At 59.6% G+C, this 20672-nt stretch overlaps 1 protein-coding gene across 1 annotated transcript in view; it reads left to right on the top strand.

Moving 5' to 3' along the window:
• Positions 1-20672, top strand: part of KIF21B (kinesin family member 21B) — a gene marked incomplete at its 5' end in the record, with an annotated part of 35153 nt that overhangs the window by 7773 nt on the left and 6708 nt on the right. Inside the window, 27 exons of the mRNA XM_082069125.1 lie at positions 3496-3718; positions 4090-4272; positions 6122-6271; positions 6507-6641; positions 7025-7192; positions 7690-7805; positions 8397-8592; positions 8980-9169; positions 9269-9332; positions 10160-10384; positions 10664-10745; positions 11012-11129; positions 11434-11625; positions 12298-12497; positions 12684-12791; positions 13129-13197; positions 13574-13803; positions 14195-14342; positions 14430-14624; positions 16309-16410; positions 16553-16718; positions 17255-17315; positions 17640-17697; positions 18190-18395; positions 18861-18935; positions 19090-19203; positions 19830-19868. Of these exons, the coding sequence (XP_081925251.1) occupies positions 3496-3718; positions 4090-4272; positions 6122-6271; positions 6507-6641; positions 7025-7192; positions 7690-7805; positions 8397-8592; positions 8980-9169; positions 9269-9332; positions 10160-10384; positions 10664-10745; positions 11012-11129; positions 11434-11625; positions 12298-12497; positions 12684-12791; positions 13129-13197; positions 13574-13803; positions 14195-14342; positions 14430-14624; positions 16309-16410; positions 16553-16718; positions 17255-17315; positions 17640-17697; positions 18190-18395; positions 18861-18935; positions 19090-19203; positions 19830-19868 (3813 nt within the window). The remainder of the gene's footprint in view (positions 1-3495; positions 3719-4089; positions 4273-6121; positions 6272-6506; positions 6642-7024; positions 7193-7689; positions 7806-8396; positions 8593-8979; positions 9170-9268; positions 9333-10159; positions 10385-10663; positions 10746-11011; positions 11130-11433; positions 11626-12297; positions 12498-12683; positions 12792-13128; positions 13198-13573; positions 13804-14194; positions 14343-14429; positions 14625-16308; positions 16411-16552; positions 16719-17254; positions 17316-17639; positions 17698-18189; positions 18396-18860; positions 18936-19089; positions 19204-19829; positions 19869-20672) is intronic.

Here is a 20672-nt window from a genome sequence, read left to right as displayed (position 1 = left end):
ACAGGGCAGCAGCAAAGCATGGGGGGCAGGGTGGGGTAGAGGGGAGCAGAGGGAGTAGCAAGGGTGGCAGGTGGGCTGTCTGACAGATGCTCCTGCAGCTCCGATGCTGGGGAGCCTGGAGTGAGCACAAGCAGGGAGAACACAGGCGATGCAGGGATGGGGCAATGGGGAGAGCAGGGATGGGTGCAGGGTGAACAAAGGTGGTGCAGGGATGGGAGCGAGGTGAATGCAGGCAATGTGGGGAGCAGAGTGAATGCAGGTGGTGCAGGGAGTGGGGATGGGAGCAGGGTAAATGTGGGAAATGCGGGGAGCGGAGGCAGGCACTGCCTGGGCTTGCCCAGCCCGTCTGTCTCGGCAGGCACGGCCCGTCCCCAGCAGCCGGGCTGGGTGGCTGGTCGGGCTCTGCCAGCGCACACGGGCAGAGGTGCCCACGGGCGGGCAGGGGGTAGCACCCCAAACCCACCCCTGGGGCTGGAGCTGCCAGCATCACAGCGGGCAGCCTTGCCACTCTGGAGATAGGGTGGACAAGAGCAAGTGGCTACGAGCCTCCGGGGCCTGGCACTGAGAGGGAAAATGCTGTGGAGCTTTTCCACCTGCGGCTCCCCTGCTGTCTGGCTCGGCTCCCTGGGAAGCAAGCCCTGCCTGGCTGGGCAGCCGCCTCGGCTTCGGCCTTTGGAGCAGAAAGGAATGGCTCCTTGCAGGGGTCTGCAGGTAGCCACCCTTCCTCCCTGAGCAGCATTGGAAAAACAGGAGCTCCCTGCTGCAGCTGGGGCAGGCTCTCCCATCACACTTGGGGTTGCACAGCAGTGGGCTGGGAGGGGGGAAACTGAGGCCGTCAGCGGGGAAACTGAGGCCATCAGGTGGGAAGGTGGGGGAACACGAGGACATGAACCCAGTGGTTCGTGTCAGCTGAATTGTGCCTTCTTGTGCAAAGAAACAGCCTCCCTGTGATGCACAGGTTCTGCTGGTGGATGCAGCGCTGATGCTGGTCACACTGGCTGTGCCCGCTGTGGTGAACCCCATCCCCTCCACTGGGTGCAGAGCTTGGGATGCCGGCATGGACAAGTCTCTCCCCAAGGTGGAGGGTCCCCAAGCCAACCCTGCCCATGGGAGTTGGCTGCTCTGCGGTGCCCGTGCAGCCCTTGGCTCCCAACCTTGCTTGGCTCCCCCACCCTGGCCAAACGCTGGCATAGGCCAGCGGTGCTGAACAACTCGGGCTTTGTGCTTGCTGCCGAGCACACCCGGCCGGGCGCCGAAGCTCCCTGCCCCTCGGGGTGTGGGACCTACTCCCCCTTCCTCCCAGATGCTCGGTCTCTCTGGCAGCCCAGCCGTGGAGACGGCGCTTTCAGAGCCGGCCAGCCCGGCAGGAAAGGGAAGGATGGCCATGGAGAGGCTCCCAGCCGAGGTTCCCTTTGTTTCCCGTGCTGCTGGAGGCTCTCCCGGGCACACACGCTGCTGGTGCCGCTGGGTTTGGACGCTGATGCTGGCGCAGGCAGGGTCCTGCCGTGCCGCCCGTCATCGCCCCAGCGGGAGCTGCTGGCTGGGGAAGGACTGGTCATCCCCGCTGTGCCTCTGTCTGTCTGTGCGTCCATCTGCCTCCCAACCCTCCATGCTGGGTGCCCGGGGCTGGGAGGTGGCCACGTTTGCTTGGCAGGGGCACTTGGCTGGAACTGTGCAGCTCTGTCCTGGGTACTCTGTCCCTTGTCACCAGCCCTTTGCAGTGAACTGAGTGGGGGCAGGTGGACGTGGTGGCCGGGCTTGTGGTGCCCGTGTGGTCCTGCCGGCTCCCTCCTCCCTGGGCATCTCGAGGTGGGGCCCGAAATGCCATATGGCAAATTAATGTGCGCGCACCGCTCCGGTGCTGCTGCTCATCCTCTATTCCAAACCCATGTGCACGTAGTTAATCACCTGTTCTCATTTTTCTTGAGATGAGAAAAATTTCTAAGAATACCATGGTTCCAGTTTGTTCCTCTGCTGTTCCACAGGGACACTGTCGCTGTGCATGTCTGGGGTGGGGGGAGGGGGAAGCACATTATATTGGTCAAAAAGTAATTAAAGCTGGGGTTAATTTTCCTGGAGGAGGGTGTGACCCTGGGAAGGCGACAGGAGCAAGTCTAGGGCTGAGCACATCAGAAGCTGCTTTCGATGTGGCTACTGAGCTAAATATACCCGTGGACGCATGTAGCTGTTCCCACACATCTGCTGCCCCGCTCCCGGCTCCCTCCCGCCCTGCTGGGCCACCCTGTCCCCCCAGACACGGTGGCTTTTGGCCGTCCTGGGCCCTGCGAGGAGCGGTGGCTCCTGCAGAGCCCCAACCCGCAAAACGTCTGCTGTGGTCTCTACGCCGGCTTGCCAGCGATGCGGCTTCGCAGGAATTAATAGCTGTATTTATGAAGCACCCAGGGAGAGGAGATGCGCCGTCATTAGCTCTAATGAGAGCTGTTTGCCGTGGCGCTTGGCTCCGTGCTCCCCCTTTCTCCATGAGTCCCTTGGGACCAGCCAGCTTCCCGCAGCCAGAACATCCACCAAAGGCCAGAGCTGCTGCAGCTCTAACATGCACCCATGCCTGCGCTGAAGCAGAGCCGTGCCTGCACAGGTCTTGCTGTTCTATACCCAAATTTCCCGGGGAAGGGTTGAGCTCGGTGGGTGGGGATGTGGTGGGTCTATTGTGTGTGCTTCCAGGAGCCCAGCACGGCCTCGCCTGTCCCCGTCCCATCCGCCGAGTCCACAGCTGGAGACAGCCACCGGGCTGGGTGGGGGTTTGGTTGAGACGGTTGTTTTGGCTCTGGGACTGTCTCGTCATGCTTTTGCATTTTGCATTTCAAGCCTTTGTAACTGCAGTTTGATCTCGCTGCCTCTCAAGCGAGCGTGGCTGGCTGCAGCGTATCCTGGCTGCCTGCCTGCACCCTGGCAGTCCCCGTCAGGGCTGCTTTGATGTATTGATCAGTGCCTACGTGCAGCCCAGAGCTGGCTGGGGACATCAGGGTGAATGAGCCAGCACAGGCGTGGGGAGGCTGGCTGGCCCCGTATGGGCCGTGCTGGGCTGGATTCAGCTGGCGGTGCAAGGGCAGTTTTAAGGGCAGGCTGTGTGTCGTTACTGGGCCAGCCTGTGCCGTGGTACCCAGCCTGTGCCGTGGTACCCAGCCTGTGCCGTGGTACCCAGTCTGTGCCATGGTACCCAGTCTGTGCCATGGTACCCAGCCTGTGCCGTGGTACCCAGCCTGTGCCATGGTACCCAGCCCTGCCTGTCACCTTGGCTGTAGAGGTGGCTGGTGGCATTGCTGGGATGCACCAGCCTCCTATTTCAGCCACAAACAGATCAAGGTTGTCACTGGGTGCAGGAGCTGCAGCATCCCCTGTGCTGTTTGTTCCACACTGCAGGCAGAGGTGCCGTGGTTCCATCATGGGCCGCGCTCGCACCCTCAGGGCCAGGCTTGTGTCCCCCAGGACGGGATGAGCCTCGAGGTTGCCCTCAGCCTGCTTCTCTTCCTGCAGAATCCGGCCCCAACTGTCCAAAGAGAAAATAGAAGGATGTCACATCTGCACCTCGGTGACACCTGGCGAGCCCCAGGTGCTGCTGGGGAAGGACAAGGCCTTCACCTATGACTTTGTCTTCAACCTGGACACATGGCAGGAGCAGATCTACACAACGTGCGTGGGCAAGCTCATCGAAGGCTGCTTCGAGGGCTACAATGCCACCGTGCTGGCGTATGGCCAGGTACGTGCTCTGCCAGCTTCTTGGGCTCTGGCATGGGCCCTGGGCTCTCCTGCAGCACTGGGCTCTCCTGCAGCGCTGGGCTCTCCTGCAGCGCTGGGCTCTGGAGATGCTGAGATGGTACCTGCAGAGATTCGGGAAGGCAGGAGGTGTATGAACCTTGTGGAGGTGACAGAGTTGTCTCTAGGCTGGGTGGGAGCTGGGGCAGGTGGTGTCCTTGGGTCGGAGGACGGGGACGCAGGGCTGGGAGCATGCTGGGGATCAGAGGGGCTCAGCAGAAGCATTTGGGGAGCCTGGGGTGGCAGGGGGAGGTGTGGGGTGCAGTGCTCTGAGCCTGGAGGGCCCAGCCAGTTACCCCCTCGCTGCCTCTGCAGACTGGTGCGGGCAAGACATACACCATGGGCACCGGCTTCGACATGAACATCTCCGAGGACGAGCAGGGCATCATCCCGCGAGCCATCGGCCACCTCTTCAGCGGCATCGAGGAGCGCAAGCGGGCGGCGCAGAGTCAGGGCGTGCCGGTGCCCGAGTTCAAAGTCAGCGCCCAGTTCCTGGAGGTGGGTGACAGTGGGTCTGGGCGACGCCGTGGCCCTGCCCTGTCCTGCCCTTTGCTCAGTTCTCATGTCCTGGTCTCCTCAAGTCCCCCGTGTCCTGGCTGTTCCCTGGCTGAGCTGAACCCCAGAGCAGGTGTGTGTGGGCAGGGATGTGTGCTCAGGCAGAAGAGACTCAAAGCACCTGAATGTTGTTGACCTCATGATGGCCATGAACTGGGGTGGCACTTGGCTGCAGGGAGCCCCCGCCATGGGGAAGGGACTTGTGCCTTGGTCCCCTGGGGACTCAGGGGGCTCTGGGCTCATTTAGTCCTGTTTGAGGTTTGGGATGGTGGCTTATTGCTCCCCTGGGTCTGGACCAGCATTTCCCAGTGAAACAAGGAGAGAAAAAATTGCCATTCTTTTGGAGATCTGAGGAAGGGCTGCATTATTTCCCATGTCCTTTGCTGCATCTTTGACCTTGAGAATGCTTCATTGCATCCTCTCCCGCCCCTGCTTTGGCCTCTTCATTTCAAAAGCCTCTTCTATTAACTGCTTCTTTCCCTGGAGAAGTTTGTCCCAGAAAGCCCGTGGACCTTGTGTGTCTGCAGCAGTTTCCCTGGGGGCTGGTCCTGGGGTGAAAGTGCAAAGAGGTTCAATATGGGAACTGGTTTAAGGCCTTGGTGAGAAAACAGAGGGTGGCGCTGAGCAAAGCTGAGCTCCTGAACATACTTTACCTGGCTGGTGTTCTGATCTGGAGTACAACGCAGAGGAGACAGGCAGAGAGAGGAGCCTCGTGCTGTGATCTTGCCACCATGTGGCTTCGGTGGCCATGTCCTGTGCCAGCCTGGGCATGTGGCCTCTTTGGGTGCTGGTTACCAACCCTGCTGTCCTGGTGCTGGTAAAGGATTTGGCCCCGCTGATCCCTGTCCTGTGACTCTGCTCCTGGGCACAGGCTGTCAGAGTGGGGTTTAAACCCTTGGGCTGCCTGTTTGCACCTGGGGCAGCCAGGGATGGATTAGCCTGATCTGCTCTGCTGGCCAGGAGCCTATGGTCCTTGGGTGACCCTACTCTCTGCTCTGGGACTTGGGTGTGACAGGGTGATGTGTGGCATTTAGTGGTGGTGGCAGGGGGGACAGACAGGCAGGGGTGTCACTCTGCCTCAGGGTGAGAGAGGATGCTGCAGGGACAAGATATCGATGAGAGCATCCTTGGTCAGCTCTGGGTCCTCAGGGTTTTCCCTGCTTGTCCAGCACTCCCTGGTCCCCCTTGTCCCCTTTCTCCCTGGCAGAGGTGACCTCGAGGAGCTGGGATGGGAGAGGGGCTGCACTGGCTCCTGCAGCTGGGGGCTCCCCGGGTGAGCAGGGCTGGTTGGGGGGTGCGTAGCTCCTGGGTGTCCACTCAGGTTCTGGGGACAGGGTTCTGAAAGTGTCCTGGTTCCCACACAGCTCTTAGTGTGACAAGACAGGGTAGGGAACTGGAACCAGCCCAGGCTGCAGCTGGGAGCTTTGCGGGGCAGACAGGCACATGTGTGCACCCCCGCGCACACGCACCGTTCCTCCGGGCATCGTGTCCCAGCAGGGTACCCCCACATGCAGGGTACCCCTGCATGCAGCTGTTTGTCATCTCTTATCTCCACACACATGCATGTGTGTCCTCTTCTACGCTTGCACGCGCACCAGCTGTCCTGGTCAGCCTTGCCTAAGCACACTCATGTGCACATATGTGTGAACACGTGCGCGTCCCCAGCTGTGCGCCTGTCCTGGCTCTCAGGGCTGCAGCAGCAGGAGGCAGCTCCTGTCGGTCCCGCTGCGCTGGGCTCTGGCAGCCTCCTGCTTACTGCTACTCACCCTGCACCCGCTTCCACCCCGCTTAGCTCTACAATGAGGAGATTCTGGACCTGTTTGACAGTGCCCGTGACCCTGACGCGCGCCACCGCAAATCCAACATCAAAATCCATGAGGATGCCAGTGGGAGCATCTACACCACGGGCGTCACGTCGCGCCTCATTAGCTCGCAGGACGAGGTGGGTGCAGAATGGGGCAGGCGGGGAAGAGGGATGGCAGTGGGGTGCCCACCAGCCGGGGATGTGCTATGTGGGTACAGCCGGGTGAGTGGGGGATGTCACTGGGACAGGACAGAGCAGCCTCGGGATGATGCAGGGAGAGGTCCGTGTGCCTGCCGGGCTGCGTCAGGCTGCTGTCCTCCCTCCCTGAAAGGTGCTTCAAGGTTCCATTCTTCCCTGCCTCGTGTCGTTGTAGCTGATCCAGTGCCTAAAACAGGGCGCTCTGTCCCGCACCACCGCCAGCACCCAGATGAACGTGCAGAGCTCCCGGTCCCATGCCATCTTCACCATTCACCTGTGCCAGATGAGAGTGTGCACGCGCCCGGAGCTGGTGAGATGTGCTCCTGCCCCACGGCTGGGCTGTTCCTGGATCTGACACCCAGGCAGTGTGTCAGGAGGTCCCTTGGAAAGGAGAGAGGGTTTGAAGTCTTGCAAAGAGAGGCAGGGCTTTGCCTTTCTTCTTTGCAGCCATAGCCAGCATTAGCATTTAATGCGAGCTGAGGTCTGCCCTGGAGCAGCCCCATCCAAGGCAGGGATAGTCTGGCCCAAGGAATGTCCCCAAGCAAGCTGCTGTTGGGATTCTCTCCCCCATCCTTGTGGGGCTGGATGCGGAGGGTGAACACTCAGGCTTTTGCTGAGGTCTGTGTGGCCAAGGGAGCTCCTGCCTGCTCTAGGGCTGTGGTGGTGACCCTCTCCATGTGTGCCTGGCCACAGGTGAATGGGGAGGTGCCCAGCCTCCTGGATGGAGCCCAGCCCACCACTGAGTACGAGACCCTCACGGCCAAGTTCCACTTCGTAGACCTGGCTGGCTCAGAAAGGCTGAAACGAACAGGTGCTACCGGCGAGAGAGCAAAGGAAGGCATCTCCATCAACTGTGGTCTGGTACGGCCCCGGACACCAGTGTGCAAGGGCAGGGGGAGGCAGGGCCTGACGGGGGGAGCCTGGGAAGCTTTCGGGTCCTGCTTGGAGCTGCTCTGGGCTCTTGGGGTTGCTGCTGTCTCTGCTGGACTTTATGCTGCCTGGCCCTGTAGGCAGGAATACGCATAGTCCAGAACACCAGCGGTGAGGGCACAGCTCTGACTATGGGGAGGAGGTACAGCTGGGCACAAGGTGCAAGTACCCAAAAGGTTGAGGTCTGCTAACTTGAGCTTATAAAAATCTCCAGGGCTTGATGCTGCTTCTTACTGCATGTAGAAGAAAGGCACAGCCCAGGGAAGGGGGGATGAGTGCTGAGACTGGCAAGGGAAGCCCCACGCCTCCGCCTCCGGCACCCCAAACCTGTGCCGCAGCACACGCCCCGGGCCTGTCGTGCTGGCTACGTGACAGCTGTATTCTCAGCAGGGGCTGAATTTGGGGTGTGCTTTCCTTTATGTTGGTAGCTGGCCTTGGGGAATGTCATTAGTGCCCTCGGAGACCAGAGCAAGAAAGTTGTGCATGTGCCCTACCGCGACTCCAAGCTCACCCGCCTGCTGCAGGATTCCCTCGGGGGCAACAGGTAAGGGGGTCCCAGGCAGGGCTGAGCCCTGGGAGCAGACTGCAAACAAGGCCGAGGGTCTAGGGAGCCCTGCAGGAACTATTTCAAGACTCAAATACCATGTGGGTCGCCCAGAGGGGAGATGATGCCTCCTGACGGGCAGTGCATGATTTTGCAGATGTAAAGACTTGGGCTGCTTATGAGTCCCAGGCGCAATTAGCCAGCTTTGGCAGAATTAGCTGGTGCAAAACACTGCAGAGCCCTTGCGGATCTGGGACTTGGCAGGTGGTGTTGCCAAGCATGGGATGGATTGAATTCCCTGCCAGCTTTGGGGGTATTTCTCATTCTTCCCCAGCAATCTTCAGAGGTGTGAGCTGCCTGGTGGGGGCTGGCTCTGCCCAGTGCAGTGCGATGTGTTACTCATGGGGTCTTGCTGGCGCTCTGGCTCTGGGAGGGACTGAACCCAGTTTTTACCTTGGTTATAGAACACAGAAGGGTCTAGGAGGGGTGTCTGGGGGCACACAGCCTGTGCCGGGTCCCAGGTTTCCAGGTGCTGAGTTGGCGCGGGGTGGGGGGAATCTGTCCTTTCACGCTGATCTTCACCTCTCCAAGCCAAACCATCATGATTGCCTGTGTGAGCCCATCTGACCGGGACTTCATGGAGACCCTGAACACTCTCAAGTATGCCAATCGGGCTCGCAACATCAAGAACAAGGTGGTGGTGAACCAGGACAAGACAAGTCAGGAGATCAGTGCCCTGCGGGCTGAGATCGCCCGCCTGCAGATGGAGCTGATGGAGTACAAGGCAGTGAGTGGCCAGCCAAGGCGGGATGGAGGCAGGAGCAGGAAACCTCCTCCTCGTGTTTGAATTGGGGCGGTTTTTGTGGGAAAGACCCTCCTGCTTACCGTGCCCTGCCCCTATTGATGGGGTAATTGCTGGGAGAGGTCAGGAAGCTTAAGAGATGGGGGCTCAGCTCCTGCCCTGCCACAGGCAGAACCTTGGGCAAGTCTCTTGGGGATACCAAGGCAGGGAGAAGCCTTGAGGCATCTCTCACCCTCTGCCTGTTGAGCATTCCTGGTCCTTAGGTTTGTCCCTGCCCTGCTCTAGTGGCTGGGGCTGCCCCCAGGGATGCAGTGGTGTGTCCCCATGTCCCAGCTCGCCCTGCACTCAAGGACTCCCCTCCTGTCCCCACAGGGCAAGCGAGTCATCGGGGAAGATGGCTCGGAGGGCTACAGCGACCTTTTCCGCGAGAACGCCATGTTGCAGAAGGAGAACAGCGCTCTGCGCATGCGGGTGAAGGCCATGCAGGAGGCCATCGACGCGATCAACAGCAGGGTCACCCACCTCATGAGTCAGGAGGCCAATCTGATGCTGGCCAAAGCAGGTGAGGTTGGACTGGTGCATGGCGTGGTGGATTAGCCGGGGCGGGAGCTGTGGGACAGCCCGCGTCCTGCCTGGATCCACCTGTGCCTTGCTCCTCCAGGTGACGGCAATGAAGCCATCGGTGCCCTCATCCAGAACTACATCCGGGAGATTGAAGAGCTGAGGTGAGCTGGGCATTGGGGCTGGACCGTCCCCCGGGTCCCCAGGCTGCCATGGTGGGGTCTGAGCCCAGGTGTGGCTCACAGCTCCATGCTCCGGCATCGCTGGGGTCAGTCATAAGCCCCGATGTAGAAGCAGCTGACTCCATTGCTGCTGCAGTGGGGCTGTAGGAGTCCCAGCCTTGGTGCCAGGCAATCCTTTGGCCATTTTCATTCTTTGTGTGGCTATTGATGTAGAGGGAGATCCTGATGGGAGTGCCTGGTGTCTCCCAGGGGCTGCTGACCCGCCAAAGCTGGGTTTATCACAGTTGTTTGTGCGATACAGCAACCCTGTCTTGCAGCATCCTGACCTCCTGACCCAACGTGAATGGGAATGGGTGTGTGGTGACACTGTCCCTGGCTCACACCATCCTAAAACCAGGCAAGATGCCCTCATCTGGGGACAGTGGGATGTCCCCTCTTTGACCACATCACTCTCTAGAACTACCTGAAGGGCAGTTGTAGCCAGGTGGGATTGGTCTCTTCTCCCAGGCATCAGCAATAGGACAAGGGGGCATGGGCTTAAACTCTGCCAGGGGAAATTTAGGCTAGATATTAGAAAGAAATTCTTTACAGAGAGAGTGGTCAGGATTGGAATGGCTGCCCAGGGAGGTGCTGGACTCGCTGCCCCTGGAGGTTTTTAAACTGAGATTGGACATGGCACTTAGTGCCCTGATCTAGTAAACGGACTGGAGTTGGACCAAGGGTTGGACTGGATGATCTCTGAGGTCTTTTCCAACCCCGTCGATTCTGTGATTCTGTGATTCTGTGATTCTGTGATCTCCATTCCCTAGGACGAAGCTACTGGAGAGTGAGTCCATGAATGAGTCTCTGCGTCGCAGCCTCTCACGTGTCTCTGCCCGGCCCCCCTACTCCATGGGCTCATCCCCAGCACCGGGCCTGGCTGGCCTGTGCAGCCCGGCGGCTGCCGTGGACACAGAGGCCTCCGATGTGCTCCGGCGGGCCAAGCAGGACCTGGAGCGCCTGAAAAAGAAAGAGAGGAGGCAGCAGAGGAAAAGGTGAAGGCAGCTGCTGTGCAGCGTTGGGAAGGGGGAGGCTGCGTGTTGGTCCCTGTCTGTCCTGTGGGTTTGGGTGTCCTGCTTCCCCCATCCCCACTAAAGCCAGAGCAACAAGACAGAACCCAGATGCCTGGGTTCCCCTCCTGCTGCTGCCTTGCCCTTGATCTTGTCACCCACCACACAATCCCAGGGGCTGTTTTCCCCAAAGGGTCCAAAAGCAGGAGCATCCCTGGGCACCCCCGCGCTGGGACTCACCAACACACCTCTGCTCTCCCGCAGCCCAGAGAAGGAGGCATTCAAGAGGCGGCAGAAACTGCAGCAGGACAATGAGGAGGAGACAGATGAGAACGAGGTGGAAGAGGTGAGTCCCAGAATAGGTGAAGAGGGGTTGGGTGATGCAGCGCGGCCCAGCTGGGAGAGGATGGCTTCAAGGATGGACAGGGCACAGAGCTGCTGGGGGTCCAGAAATGCGGCTGCAGCCCCTGGGCACCCTGTGTGGGAGGTTCCATCCTGTTGTGGGGGCTGCAGCCCATCGCTGTGGGGTCAGCTCGGGTTTGGAGGAGGGAATTGCTGCAGAGAGAAGGGAAAGGCTGTGCTGCAAGCTGAGGTTGGCCACTCATCTCTTAGGAGGAGGAGGAACAGGATGAGAGTGGCTGTGAGGAAGAGGATGGACGTGAGGATGAAGATGAGGACTCAGGCAGTGAAGAGAGCCTGGTGGACTCAGACTCAGATGCAGAGGAGAAGGGTAAAGTGTGGAGCCCCACATGCAGCCCGGGGTATAGGGGTGCATTTGCTGGTGCCTCCTGCCACTGAGCTCTGGTCCTGGGAAGGGGCAATCCACGGGGGTGCCCCAGCCACATCTCCTCTGCATAGCTTGGAAAAGCACCAGGCTTGCTGCAGGGAGTCTCCAACACCCTTTGGGGCGCTGCTGCTCCCCAGCAAAGTGTGTTCCCACTGGTTCCCTCTGCCCTCGTGTTGTGGCTCAGTGGGGCTGTGAGAGGGATGCTCCTCCAGCCTTCCCAGCCTGACTGTCTCCCACTGGTCTCCAGCCGTGAATTTCCAGGCTGACCTGGCGGATCTGACCTGCGAGATAGAGATCAAGCAGAAGCTGATTGATGAGCTGGAGAACAGCCAGCGGCGCCTGCAGACCCTCAAGCACCAGTACGAGGAGAAGCTGATCCTGCTGCAGAACAAGATTCGGGACACACAGCTGGAGCGGGACCGAGTCCTGCAGAACCTCAGTGAGAACCGTGTCTCCTGTGGGATCCCATCCCTGCAGTGTTGAGCCCCAGTCCCCGCTCCAGCCCTGCTGACTTGGAGCCAAACCATCCACCCTCTGCATGCAGTGCTGGCTCTGGTAGAGCTTTGCCATCCCCTTGCCTGTGCTTGAGTTCCTGGGTCCCCCAAGACCCTGCTTGTCTTGCCATGGGAGTGGGACTAGTCAGCTGAAGAGCTCCTGACCCTGCTGGTCCCGGAGAGGTAGCTGGAAAGGATGGCGAGGCAAAGCCTCTTCTAGGCTTGAATGTCGCTTCATGAGATACGGAAGCTCTTGGAGAAACTGAGATGCTGAGGGGCACATGAAGACCCCATAGATCTGGTGGTGTAGCTCAGCTCTAGGCTCAGCAGGGCAGGATCACCCATGCACATGGCTGTAGGTCTAGGTCTGCAGCTTCTCTCAGCCCAGCGACTGTGCTATAACCCACTGTCCCCCACCCTGTGCTGGGCCCTAACGCGTCTCCAGTGGGTGCCCCCAGGCAGACCGCAGCCTGTGAGGGGGCCAGAGCAGAGGGGTTGTGGGGAGTGGGCTGGTGGGACAGGGAGGGAGCAGCACCTGGTGCCTCCAGGCAGGGTGTGTAGCTGCAGGAGGAGCCTGGGGTGCATGGCCATCACAAGCCCTCTCCTCGCTTCCCCAGGCACCATGGAGTGCTACACGGAGGAGAAAGCCAACAAGATCAAAGCGGATTACGAGAAGCGGCTGAAGGAGATGAATCGGGACCTGCAGAAGCTCCAGGCAGCCCAGAAGGAGCACGCTCGCCTGCTCAAGAACCAGTCCCGCTACGAGCGGGAGCTGAGGAAGCTGCAGGCAGAGGTGGCCGAGATGAAGAAGGCAAAGGTACCTGGACATTCCAGGGCAGGGAGGGCATTACCTGGTCAAGTCTGGCTCCCTGCTTAGAAGTGATGTTTTCCACTTCTGGTGGCAAGTGCAGGACATCTGTCTGTCCATTTGTCTGTCTGTCTGGTGGGTGGGTGCCTTGGGACAGTTGGGTGTCAGTTGAAGGAGATCTCCTTCCCGTTCCAGGTTGCGCTGATGAAGCAGATGCGGGAGGAGCAGCAGCGGAGGCGACTGGCGGAGACCAAGAGGAATCGGGAGATAGCGCAGCTCAAGAAGGAGCAGCGCCGGCAGGAGGTGAGAGCCCAGCCTGCCTGTGTGTCCCTGGGCAACCCTGTGCAGCAGGGGACCTGGGCTGCCTGCGGGTGGATGTTTATGCTGCTCTGACACTCTGAGGTGCTTATAAATATCCATTGGTGAAGCTCAGGGCCCTGCTGCACCCATGGCCTTGCAGGGGCTGCACGGCTGCAACAGAACACTCATGGCTGAGTGGCTCCCAAGGGCTTCCCAAGTGAGACTGTTGATACCAAAGTAACTGCTCCAAGTGTTGGTGGTGGGAGCCCTGGGACTGTGACCATTGCTGGGGTGTCTGGGCAGGACCCCAATGGTCTCTCTCTCTCTCTCTCTCGTGCAGTTTCAGATCCGGGCTCTGGAGTCTCAGAAGCGGCAGCAGGAAATCGTTCTGCGGAGGAAAACTCAGGAGGTGAGGGGTGGGGATGTGGGGCTTGCATCCATGTAGCCCCCAACCCCATGGGGGTCCTGGCCCCAGTGCTTGGCTCAGAGACATCCCATCCTCAGACAGTGCCAGCTCTGGGAGCAGGTTTCCCAAAAGGGTGGGGGGATTTTATGGCTTCGTAAGCAGGTGAGAGATGGTTGCAGCAATAGAGGAATTGCTCATCTCCTGGGGCAGGGGATGGGCTACAAGGGAGAAGGGGGACAACCCATGGGGCACAAATGGCCCTGGGGCTTTGGGTTCCAGAGCTGATGGTCTTGGTCCCATGAGGACCTGGGGGTGATGGTGACAGGTTTGGGCTGGGGATGTCCATCTGAGACCCTCTCCTCTGTCCTCCTCTGGGCAGGTCTCGGCACTGCGCCGTCTTGCCAAGCCCATGTCAGACCGGGTGGCGGGCAGGACGAGCCAGAAGCCGGCCATGCTGGACTCAGGTGCAGAGGTCTCGGCCAGCACCACCTCCTCCGAGCCAGAGTCCGGTGCGCGCTCCGTCTCCAGCATCGTGCGCCAGTGGAATAGGAAAATCAACAACTTCCTGGGAGATCCCTCGTCCCCCGTGAATGGGGCTCGGCCCGCCAGGTCAGGGCAGGGGCTGCAGGGGTGATGGGGCATCCCAGGACTCCCATGTCTGGCTTTTGGCTGGGGGTGGAGGTTGAATGCCAGCATCTTATTGTGCCTGTGTTAAACCATTGACTCAGTGACAGGCTGTGCTGGCAGCATGTCACTGACTGTCACCTGGCCTTGAGCCCAGTACTGGCCTTCCATGAGCATTAAATGCCGTGGCACAAACCCTGCTGGGCTCATCTCTTGTCCCTCTCTTTACTAAGGGGCGATGGAAAAGCTGAGCAGTCCAGAAACTATGCAGATGCTGCCTCTGCTCCCAACTAGCCACATCCTAGGCATCCTTTTGGGGTAAAGCACAACGTTGCAGGCTGAACACCCATGTGCCTCTTCTCCACTCCGGCTATAGGAAGAAGTTCCCCAAGAAGGGGGTGAGCCAGACCTTCAGCAAAGCCGCCCGCCTCAAGTGGCAGTCGCTGGAGCGGCGCATCTTTGACATCGTCATGCAGAGAATGACCATCGTCAACCTGGAGGCTGACATGGAGCGGCTCATCAAGGTGACACGGTGCTGGGGACAGGGAGGGCCAGGTGGTGGGTGTGGGTCGGTGGGACAGTCATGCTGACTTCCCTTCCTTTTCCCCCAGAAACGCGAGGAGCTGGCACTGCTGCAGGAAGCATTGCTGGGCAAGAGGGCGAAACTGCAGGCAGAGAGCCCCATGGAGCAGAAGGGGCTGCAGGAGCTGAATGAGGAGATCGAGGTGCTGGGGGCCAACATCGATTACATCAATGACAGCATTTCCGACTGCCAGGCCACCATCATGCAGATCGAGGAGACCAAGGTGGGCGGTTGTACTTGGCCCCGCTCGCCCTGCCTCCTCCCAGGAGCATCCCTGGGAGGTGAAGGTGTCCTTGGGCACAGCCCGGCTGGGCATCCCTGAGCCCTTCTTGGGGCTGTGCCATGCACTCCATGGGGTTGCACCCACACAGTCACTTCTCATTAGGTGGTTAATTGTGGAGGGGAGTGCTGCCAGGTACACAGACAGGCTGCTGGTGCCTGGTGCCCCACCGCCCTGGGACGCTGGGAAGCTGCAGACTCTCTCCTGCCTGTGGGGCTGCTGGTCCCTTGTCCCCACGGGAGTTTCATGTGCTGGAAACATCCAGCAGAAACCCCACAGGTTGTGAGTCCGGTTTACGCACTGTGCACGCCGCAGAGACGCTGAGCGGCTCCTGGCTTCCCTCTAGCGGCTGCAGCCCGGGCTGGAGGCTGCGTGCTGTCCCCAGCTTGTCCGCAGCTGCCACCTACACTGACTGTTAATTCACACTAGCCTTTGGGCCAGTGACATGATCTGCTGTGGATTCGGGTGATGCTGGTGTCTGCAGATTAGTGTCTAATTAAGCGTTGGCACCAGGATTCCTGTAGCAACACAGTAGGCCTCCAGGCTGTGTTGGCCATCTCCATGGCCAGATCTTTATAAACGACTTAGACTCAGGACTTGAGGAATTGCTTAGCAAGTTTGCTGATGACATGAAACTGGGGGGAGCTGTTGACACTTTTGAGGACAGAGAGGCTCTGCAGAGGGATCAGGACAAATTGGAGAACTTGGCAATCACCAACCACATGAAGTTCAGCAAAGGCAAGTGCCATATTTTGCACCTGGGATGTGGCAACGCTGGCTGTACAGACAGACTGGGGGGTGAGATGCTGGAGAGCAGCTCCATCTGGGGGCTCCGGTTGATGGCAAGTTGAACATGAGCCACCAGTGTCCCTGGAGCCAAGAGGGCCCCGTGTCCTGGTGCACCCAGCACAGCACGGCCAGCCGGGCAGGGGGGGATTGTCCCGCTCTGCTCTGCGCTGGGGCGGCCTCACCCGGAGCATTCACTGTGTGCGGGGCTGGGGACACAGGAGAAAAGGAGATAAAGCTGCTGGAGAGTGTCCAGAGGAGGCTGCGAAGCTGGGGAAGGTTTGGAGGGGAAGCCGGATGAGCAGCGGCTGCAGTCCCTGGGTTTGTTCAGCTGGAGCAGAGCAGACTGAGGGCAGAGCTCATGGGCTGCAGGTTCCTCAGCAGGAGCAGGAGGGGCAGGGTGAGCTCTGCTCTGTGACAGTGACAGAGCCCAGGGAACGGCAGGAGATGAGCCAGGGAGGGTCAGTGGGACATGAGGAAAAGGTTCTTCACCCAGCGGTGCTGGACACTGAACAGGCTCCCCAGGGAGGTGTCACAGCCCCAACCTGACAGTGTTCAAGAAGAGACTGGACAACGTCCTCAGACACACGGGGTGACCTGTGGGGTGTCCTGTGCAGGGACAGGAGCTGGAAACGATGATCCTGGTGGGTCCCTTCCAGCTCAGGATAGTCTATGATTCTCTGATCTCTCCAGTAGCCTCTTGGGCAGATTGAGGAGGGTGAGTGTGGGGACTGGGCAGGCTGGCAGTGGTGCTGTGCTGGCCATGGTGCCCATTCTGCCCGTCCCACGCCCGCAGCAAAGCTCCCCTGCTGCATCCAATGCCCATCCCTCTGCGTTCCAGGAGGAGCTGGACTCCACGGACACCTCGGTGGTGATCAGCTCCTGCTCCCTGGCCGAAGCCCGGCTCCTGCTGGACAACTTCCTGAAGGCCTCCATCGACAAGGTGTGGGGCCGCTCCAGGACCTGGATGCCTGGCGGGATTTCCCGTGGGTGGGGAGGGAGCAGGGAGCAGGGTGCCAGGATGGGGACTGGTGATGGGCACCCGAGACACCCGCCTCAGGCCCGGTGTGGCTGTGCATCCCCAGGGGCTGCAGGTGGCACAGAAGGAGGCCCAGATCCGTCTGCTGGAGGGCCGCCTGCGGCAGTCGGACGTGACCAGCTCCTCGCAGAACCACGCCATCCTGGACGCCCTGCGGGAGAAGGCTGAGTCGCACCCTGAGCTGCAGGCCCTGATCCACAATGTCCAGCAAGGTGGGACCCGGGACCAGTGCATCCTCAGGCTGGTTGTGCTGCCTGTGGGGTGAGGTTTACCCCGTGCCAGCCCCCCCGGAAGCACCTGGAGGTGCCATAGCGGGACCAGTGTGTCTGGGGCTGCCCCAAGGGCGATGCTGGGGGGGATATACTCTCCAGCCACCACACCACAGGGAAGAGGACCAGACACCCCCTCAGCTGCCCCCTCTGCTGCGTGGTTTAATGGCAGAAGATGTGCCAGGGGAGGGTCAGTGGGACATGAGGAAAAGGTTCTTCACCCAGAGGTGCTGGACACTGAACAGGCTCCCCAGGGAGGTGTCACGGCCCAACCTGACAGTGTTCAAGAAGAGACTGGACAACGTCCTCAGACACACGGGGTGACCTGTGGGGTGTCCTGTGCAGGGACGGGAGTTGGACTCCATGATCCTTGGGGATCCCTCCTAGCTCAGGACAGTCTATGATTCTATGGTTCAGATGGGGCTTGGCACAATGGGGTCCCCTCTGTGCTGCTGATGTGCTGTTTCCCTCCTGCACAGAGAATGGTTACGCCAGTACGGATGAGGAGGTCTCAGAGTTCAGCCTGGCTTCGGATGGCAGGTGAGTGCCCAGCTCAGCCCTGCCTGAGCTTCTGGTGGCTGGGGAGGCCAGGACAGGGTGGGATGTCTGGAGCCACCCATGGAACCTCGCAGGTGGACATGGATGAACAAAGCCCCACCTAAGCTTTCCTGTGGTGCCCAGCCCTTGGGGAGGGGAGCAGAGATATCTCTTAGATACCAGCAGGGAGTGAAGACCAGGTCATCCCTTGTATAAAGGGTGCTGGGGACCAGGGGTCGACCCAAGGAGTCTGGTGGGCTGATGGCAACCAGCTCTCTGAAAGGGGTTTAGCAATAAAGCTCCATCTTTGCTCCCTTCTCCTTGTAGCATCTCCCAGTCATTCACCATGAAGGGCTCCGCGAGCCAGGATGACTTCAAGTTCAAGGTTAGTTGGCCTTTCTCTGTTGCCCTGTCACAGGGAATGGGAGGAGGGATGGAAGGGCATGTTGGTCAGTGATGCTTCAGGCTCGCTAGTCTGAGCCTTGGAGAGCCAGGCTTGGCATAAGACAGTGTGGCTGGTCTCTGGGTGCAGTCAGCTCTAGCCGAGGGCGAACCCAGGCCTCCTGGTCCTGTGGTCCTCTGAAGCACCAGAGACTTGGAAAACATCCACCACACAACCAGTACCTTCCAGATCTGAGTGGGCACCAAGGAGGACCCTGTGCAGTGCTGCATCCACTGTGGGAAAGGTGGAGGACAGTTCTGCACAGGCTATCACATTTGCTTAGCACATGGAGAGCATGGGCATCCCAGCACAATGCAGGGGGAGCTCAGCCTCCCGTGGCCAGAGCGCACGAACTGCTCCACCCCGCAGCTCTCCGACTGCTCCTGCTGTCCCCACCCTGTGCTGCCTGTGCCTGAGCCCTCTGTCCTGCCCTAGGGAGAGCCCAAGCTGTCAGGGCAGATGAAGGCAGTGTCGGCTGAGTGTCTTGGACCCACGCTGGACGTCTCCACCAAGAACATCACTAAGTCCTTGGCATCCCTCATGGAGATCAAAGAGGATGGGATCAGCTTCTCCATCCGAGACCCCTATTACAAGGAGAAAGTGTCACGCACCATCAGCTTACCCACGCGAGGAAGCACCTTGTGAGCATGGGATGAGGGGTTCCTGGGCATTGGGAAACTTGTACAGGCATGAGCCAGCAGGTGGGAAGCTGTGCCCTGTCTGTGGAGTTGCAGAGCAGTGAGGGTGAGAGCAAATGTGCATCTATCCGGGCTTGCCTGCAGCAAGCAGTGGTGGATTTCTCCAGAGGGCCTCAGGGAGTGTCTAGGAGTATGTTGGTGTCCTCTGCAGCTGGAGAGAAGGGTACTCCAGGAGGAGGGAAGGAAGAGAGGTGTGTGAGGATCCCCAGCTCACTGCCCCGGGATGTCAGCCTTCTTGGGTTGCCAAAAGCCTCCGCACTCATTGGATGACTCAAGGCATCCCCTGATCTTGTGATCCAGGACAGCCCAACTTCTCCTTTGCTCTGCTGGGGAAGGACATGGGTGTTCAGCGTGGAGGGATCCCAGTCGGGGGAAGGCACCCACTGTGTTCTTTTTCACTTGCTTTAGTCCCAGACAATCTCGTGGCTCGGACACTTCGCCTCTGACAAGGAGGAAATCCTATGACCGTGGGCAGCCTGCCAGGTGAGCTCGGGAGCTGGAGAAATGGTCACTTGGGCAGGGAGAGGCTGGGTGGCCCAGACAAGCAGGAGAGATGCTGGCTGGGCCCTGGTGCACCAGGCAGCTGCCGGGTGAGCAGTTCCCAACTCACCTGTCTCTCTAATCCTTCCTGGCTCAGGCCTCCAGATGTTGGCTTCACGCCTCCCTCATCCCCACCCACCCGTCCACGCAACGACCGCAATGTCTTCTCTCGTCTCACGAGCAACCAGAGCCAGGGGTCTGCCTTGGATAAGTAAGTCCTGGTGGGGTGGGGGGTCTGAGGGAGGGGGACCGACATCAGAACAGCAAATGGCACATAGCAGGGCCCACGGTGGGGTGTAGGAACACAGGACCCAGCCAGCCTCCTGCCACCTTTTTCACTCCCTGCTCTTCTCCATGAGGGAGCAGATGCTCTTCAAGGGCCATGCCAGACTCTTGCCGTGCCCTGCCTGCTGAGTGCCCTCTGAGCTGAGCCCTCCTTGGGACGCGGCGGTGCCAGACGTGGATCAATGGCAAAGGCTGTGGAGCAGGATGGGGTGAGGTGGGATGGGGGCTCGCAGGAAGCTGAAGGACTGGCACCAACCCACAAACGCTGCTCCAGCCCCCCCCGCAGCAGGTCGGGCAGCTGCTGTCTTGGAGCATCGCTAGCGGCGCTGACATTCCCTGATGGAGACCTGCTGTCTGATCCTCACGTGCCTCTTGCTTCTCTGCCCTCTCCCTTGATTCTCCACGTGTGCTTCTCTTTCTCCCTCTCCTTTCCTCTTTCTCTCTGTCCTACACTGGCTTGGATGCAATAACAATCCTCCATCTCTGACTCCTCTGCTCCCTCTTCTAGTCTGGGTTTTCTCTCCCATAATCCTGCTAATTTTCTGCCCCTAGGTCTGATGACAGCGATTCCTCTGTCTCGGAGGTGCTGAGGTATAGACAACTTTCTATTTATTATCCCTCCCTCCTCTCCTTCTCTCTGTCTCACGAGTCTGCTCTCCCTTGTCCCTGCATGCTCCACCTGCGCCTTGCTGTTCTCCCCCACCTCCCAGCTTGTGTGTGCTGTCCCCCGGCATGCCACCTCCAGTATCTGACACTGTCCCCTTGGTTGCAAGTTTGAACCATTCCTGCTCTGATCAGCCCTTGGAAACCTCACCTATGGGCAATGGCTGGTTTGGGGTGGCAGCATGTTCTCCTCCATCTCTGATGGGCTCTCATCAGCATGATGCCACCATGTCCCATCCTGTCCCCCAGCTCTCCAGCAGGATGGTGTGATGCTGGGGAAGGGAACAAGCAACCCTGGGCACTCCTGGTGTGCCCTTCTCACAAGCATCTTCCAGGCAAATATCTCCAGGTGCTCCCCACACCTTCTTGTGCTTCCCTGGTGCTGGGTTGTGGTTTGGTTTTCCCAAGGAAATACAAGTCAGATTGTGGTGCAGATTTCAGCCTTGGCGTTAAGGTGCTCCTGGGCTTGTCCCACTGCACGCTCCTGCCTGCAGAGGTTTCCCAACACAAAGGCCACCTTTCCCTGTCCTTTAGGAACGTCAGCCCTCCAGCACCCAAGTGTCACCTCACATTGCCCATGGCCTGGGTAGGTGGCACCAGATGTGTCTGTGCTGTGTCACCTTGGGCAGTTTTATCATCAGGCAGCAACACAAGGTCCATCGATAACATCTCACCCTGGGGAGCCAGGATTTCCATTTAGATTCAGTGTCACCTTGAGACTGGTAGAAACAC

Source organism: Streptopelia decaocto (genome assembly GCF_964273445.1).
Source record: "Streptopelia decaocto genome assembly, chromosome: 19".
In the NCBI taxonomy this organism is placed as follows: domain Eukaryota; kingdom Metazoa; phylum Chordata; class Aves; order Columbiformes; family Columbidae; genus Streptopelia; species Streptopelia decaocto.
This window is presented reverse-complemented; position numbering and strand designations above follow the sequence as displayed.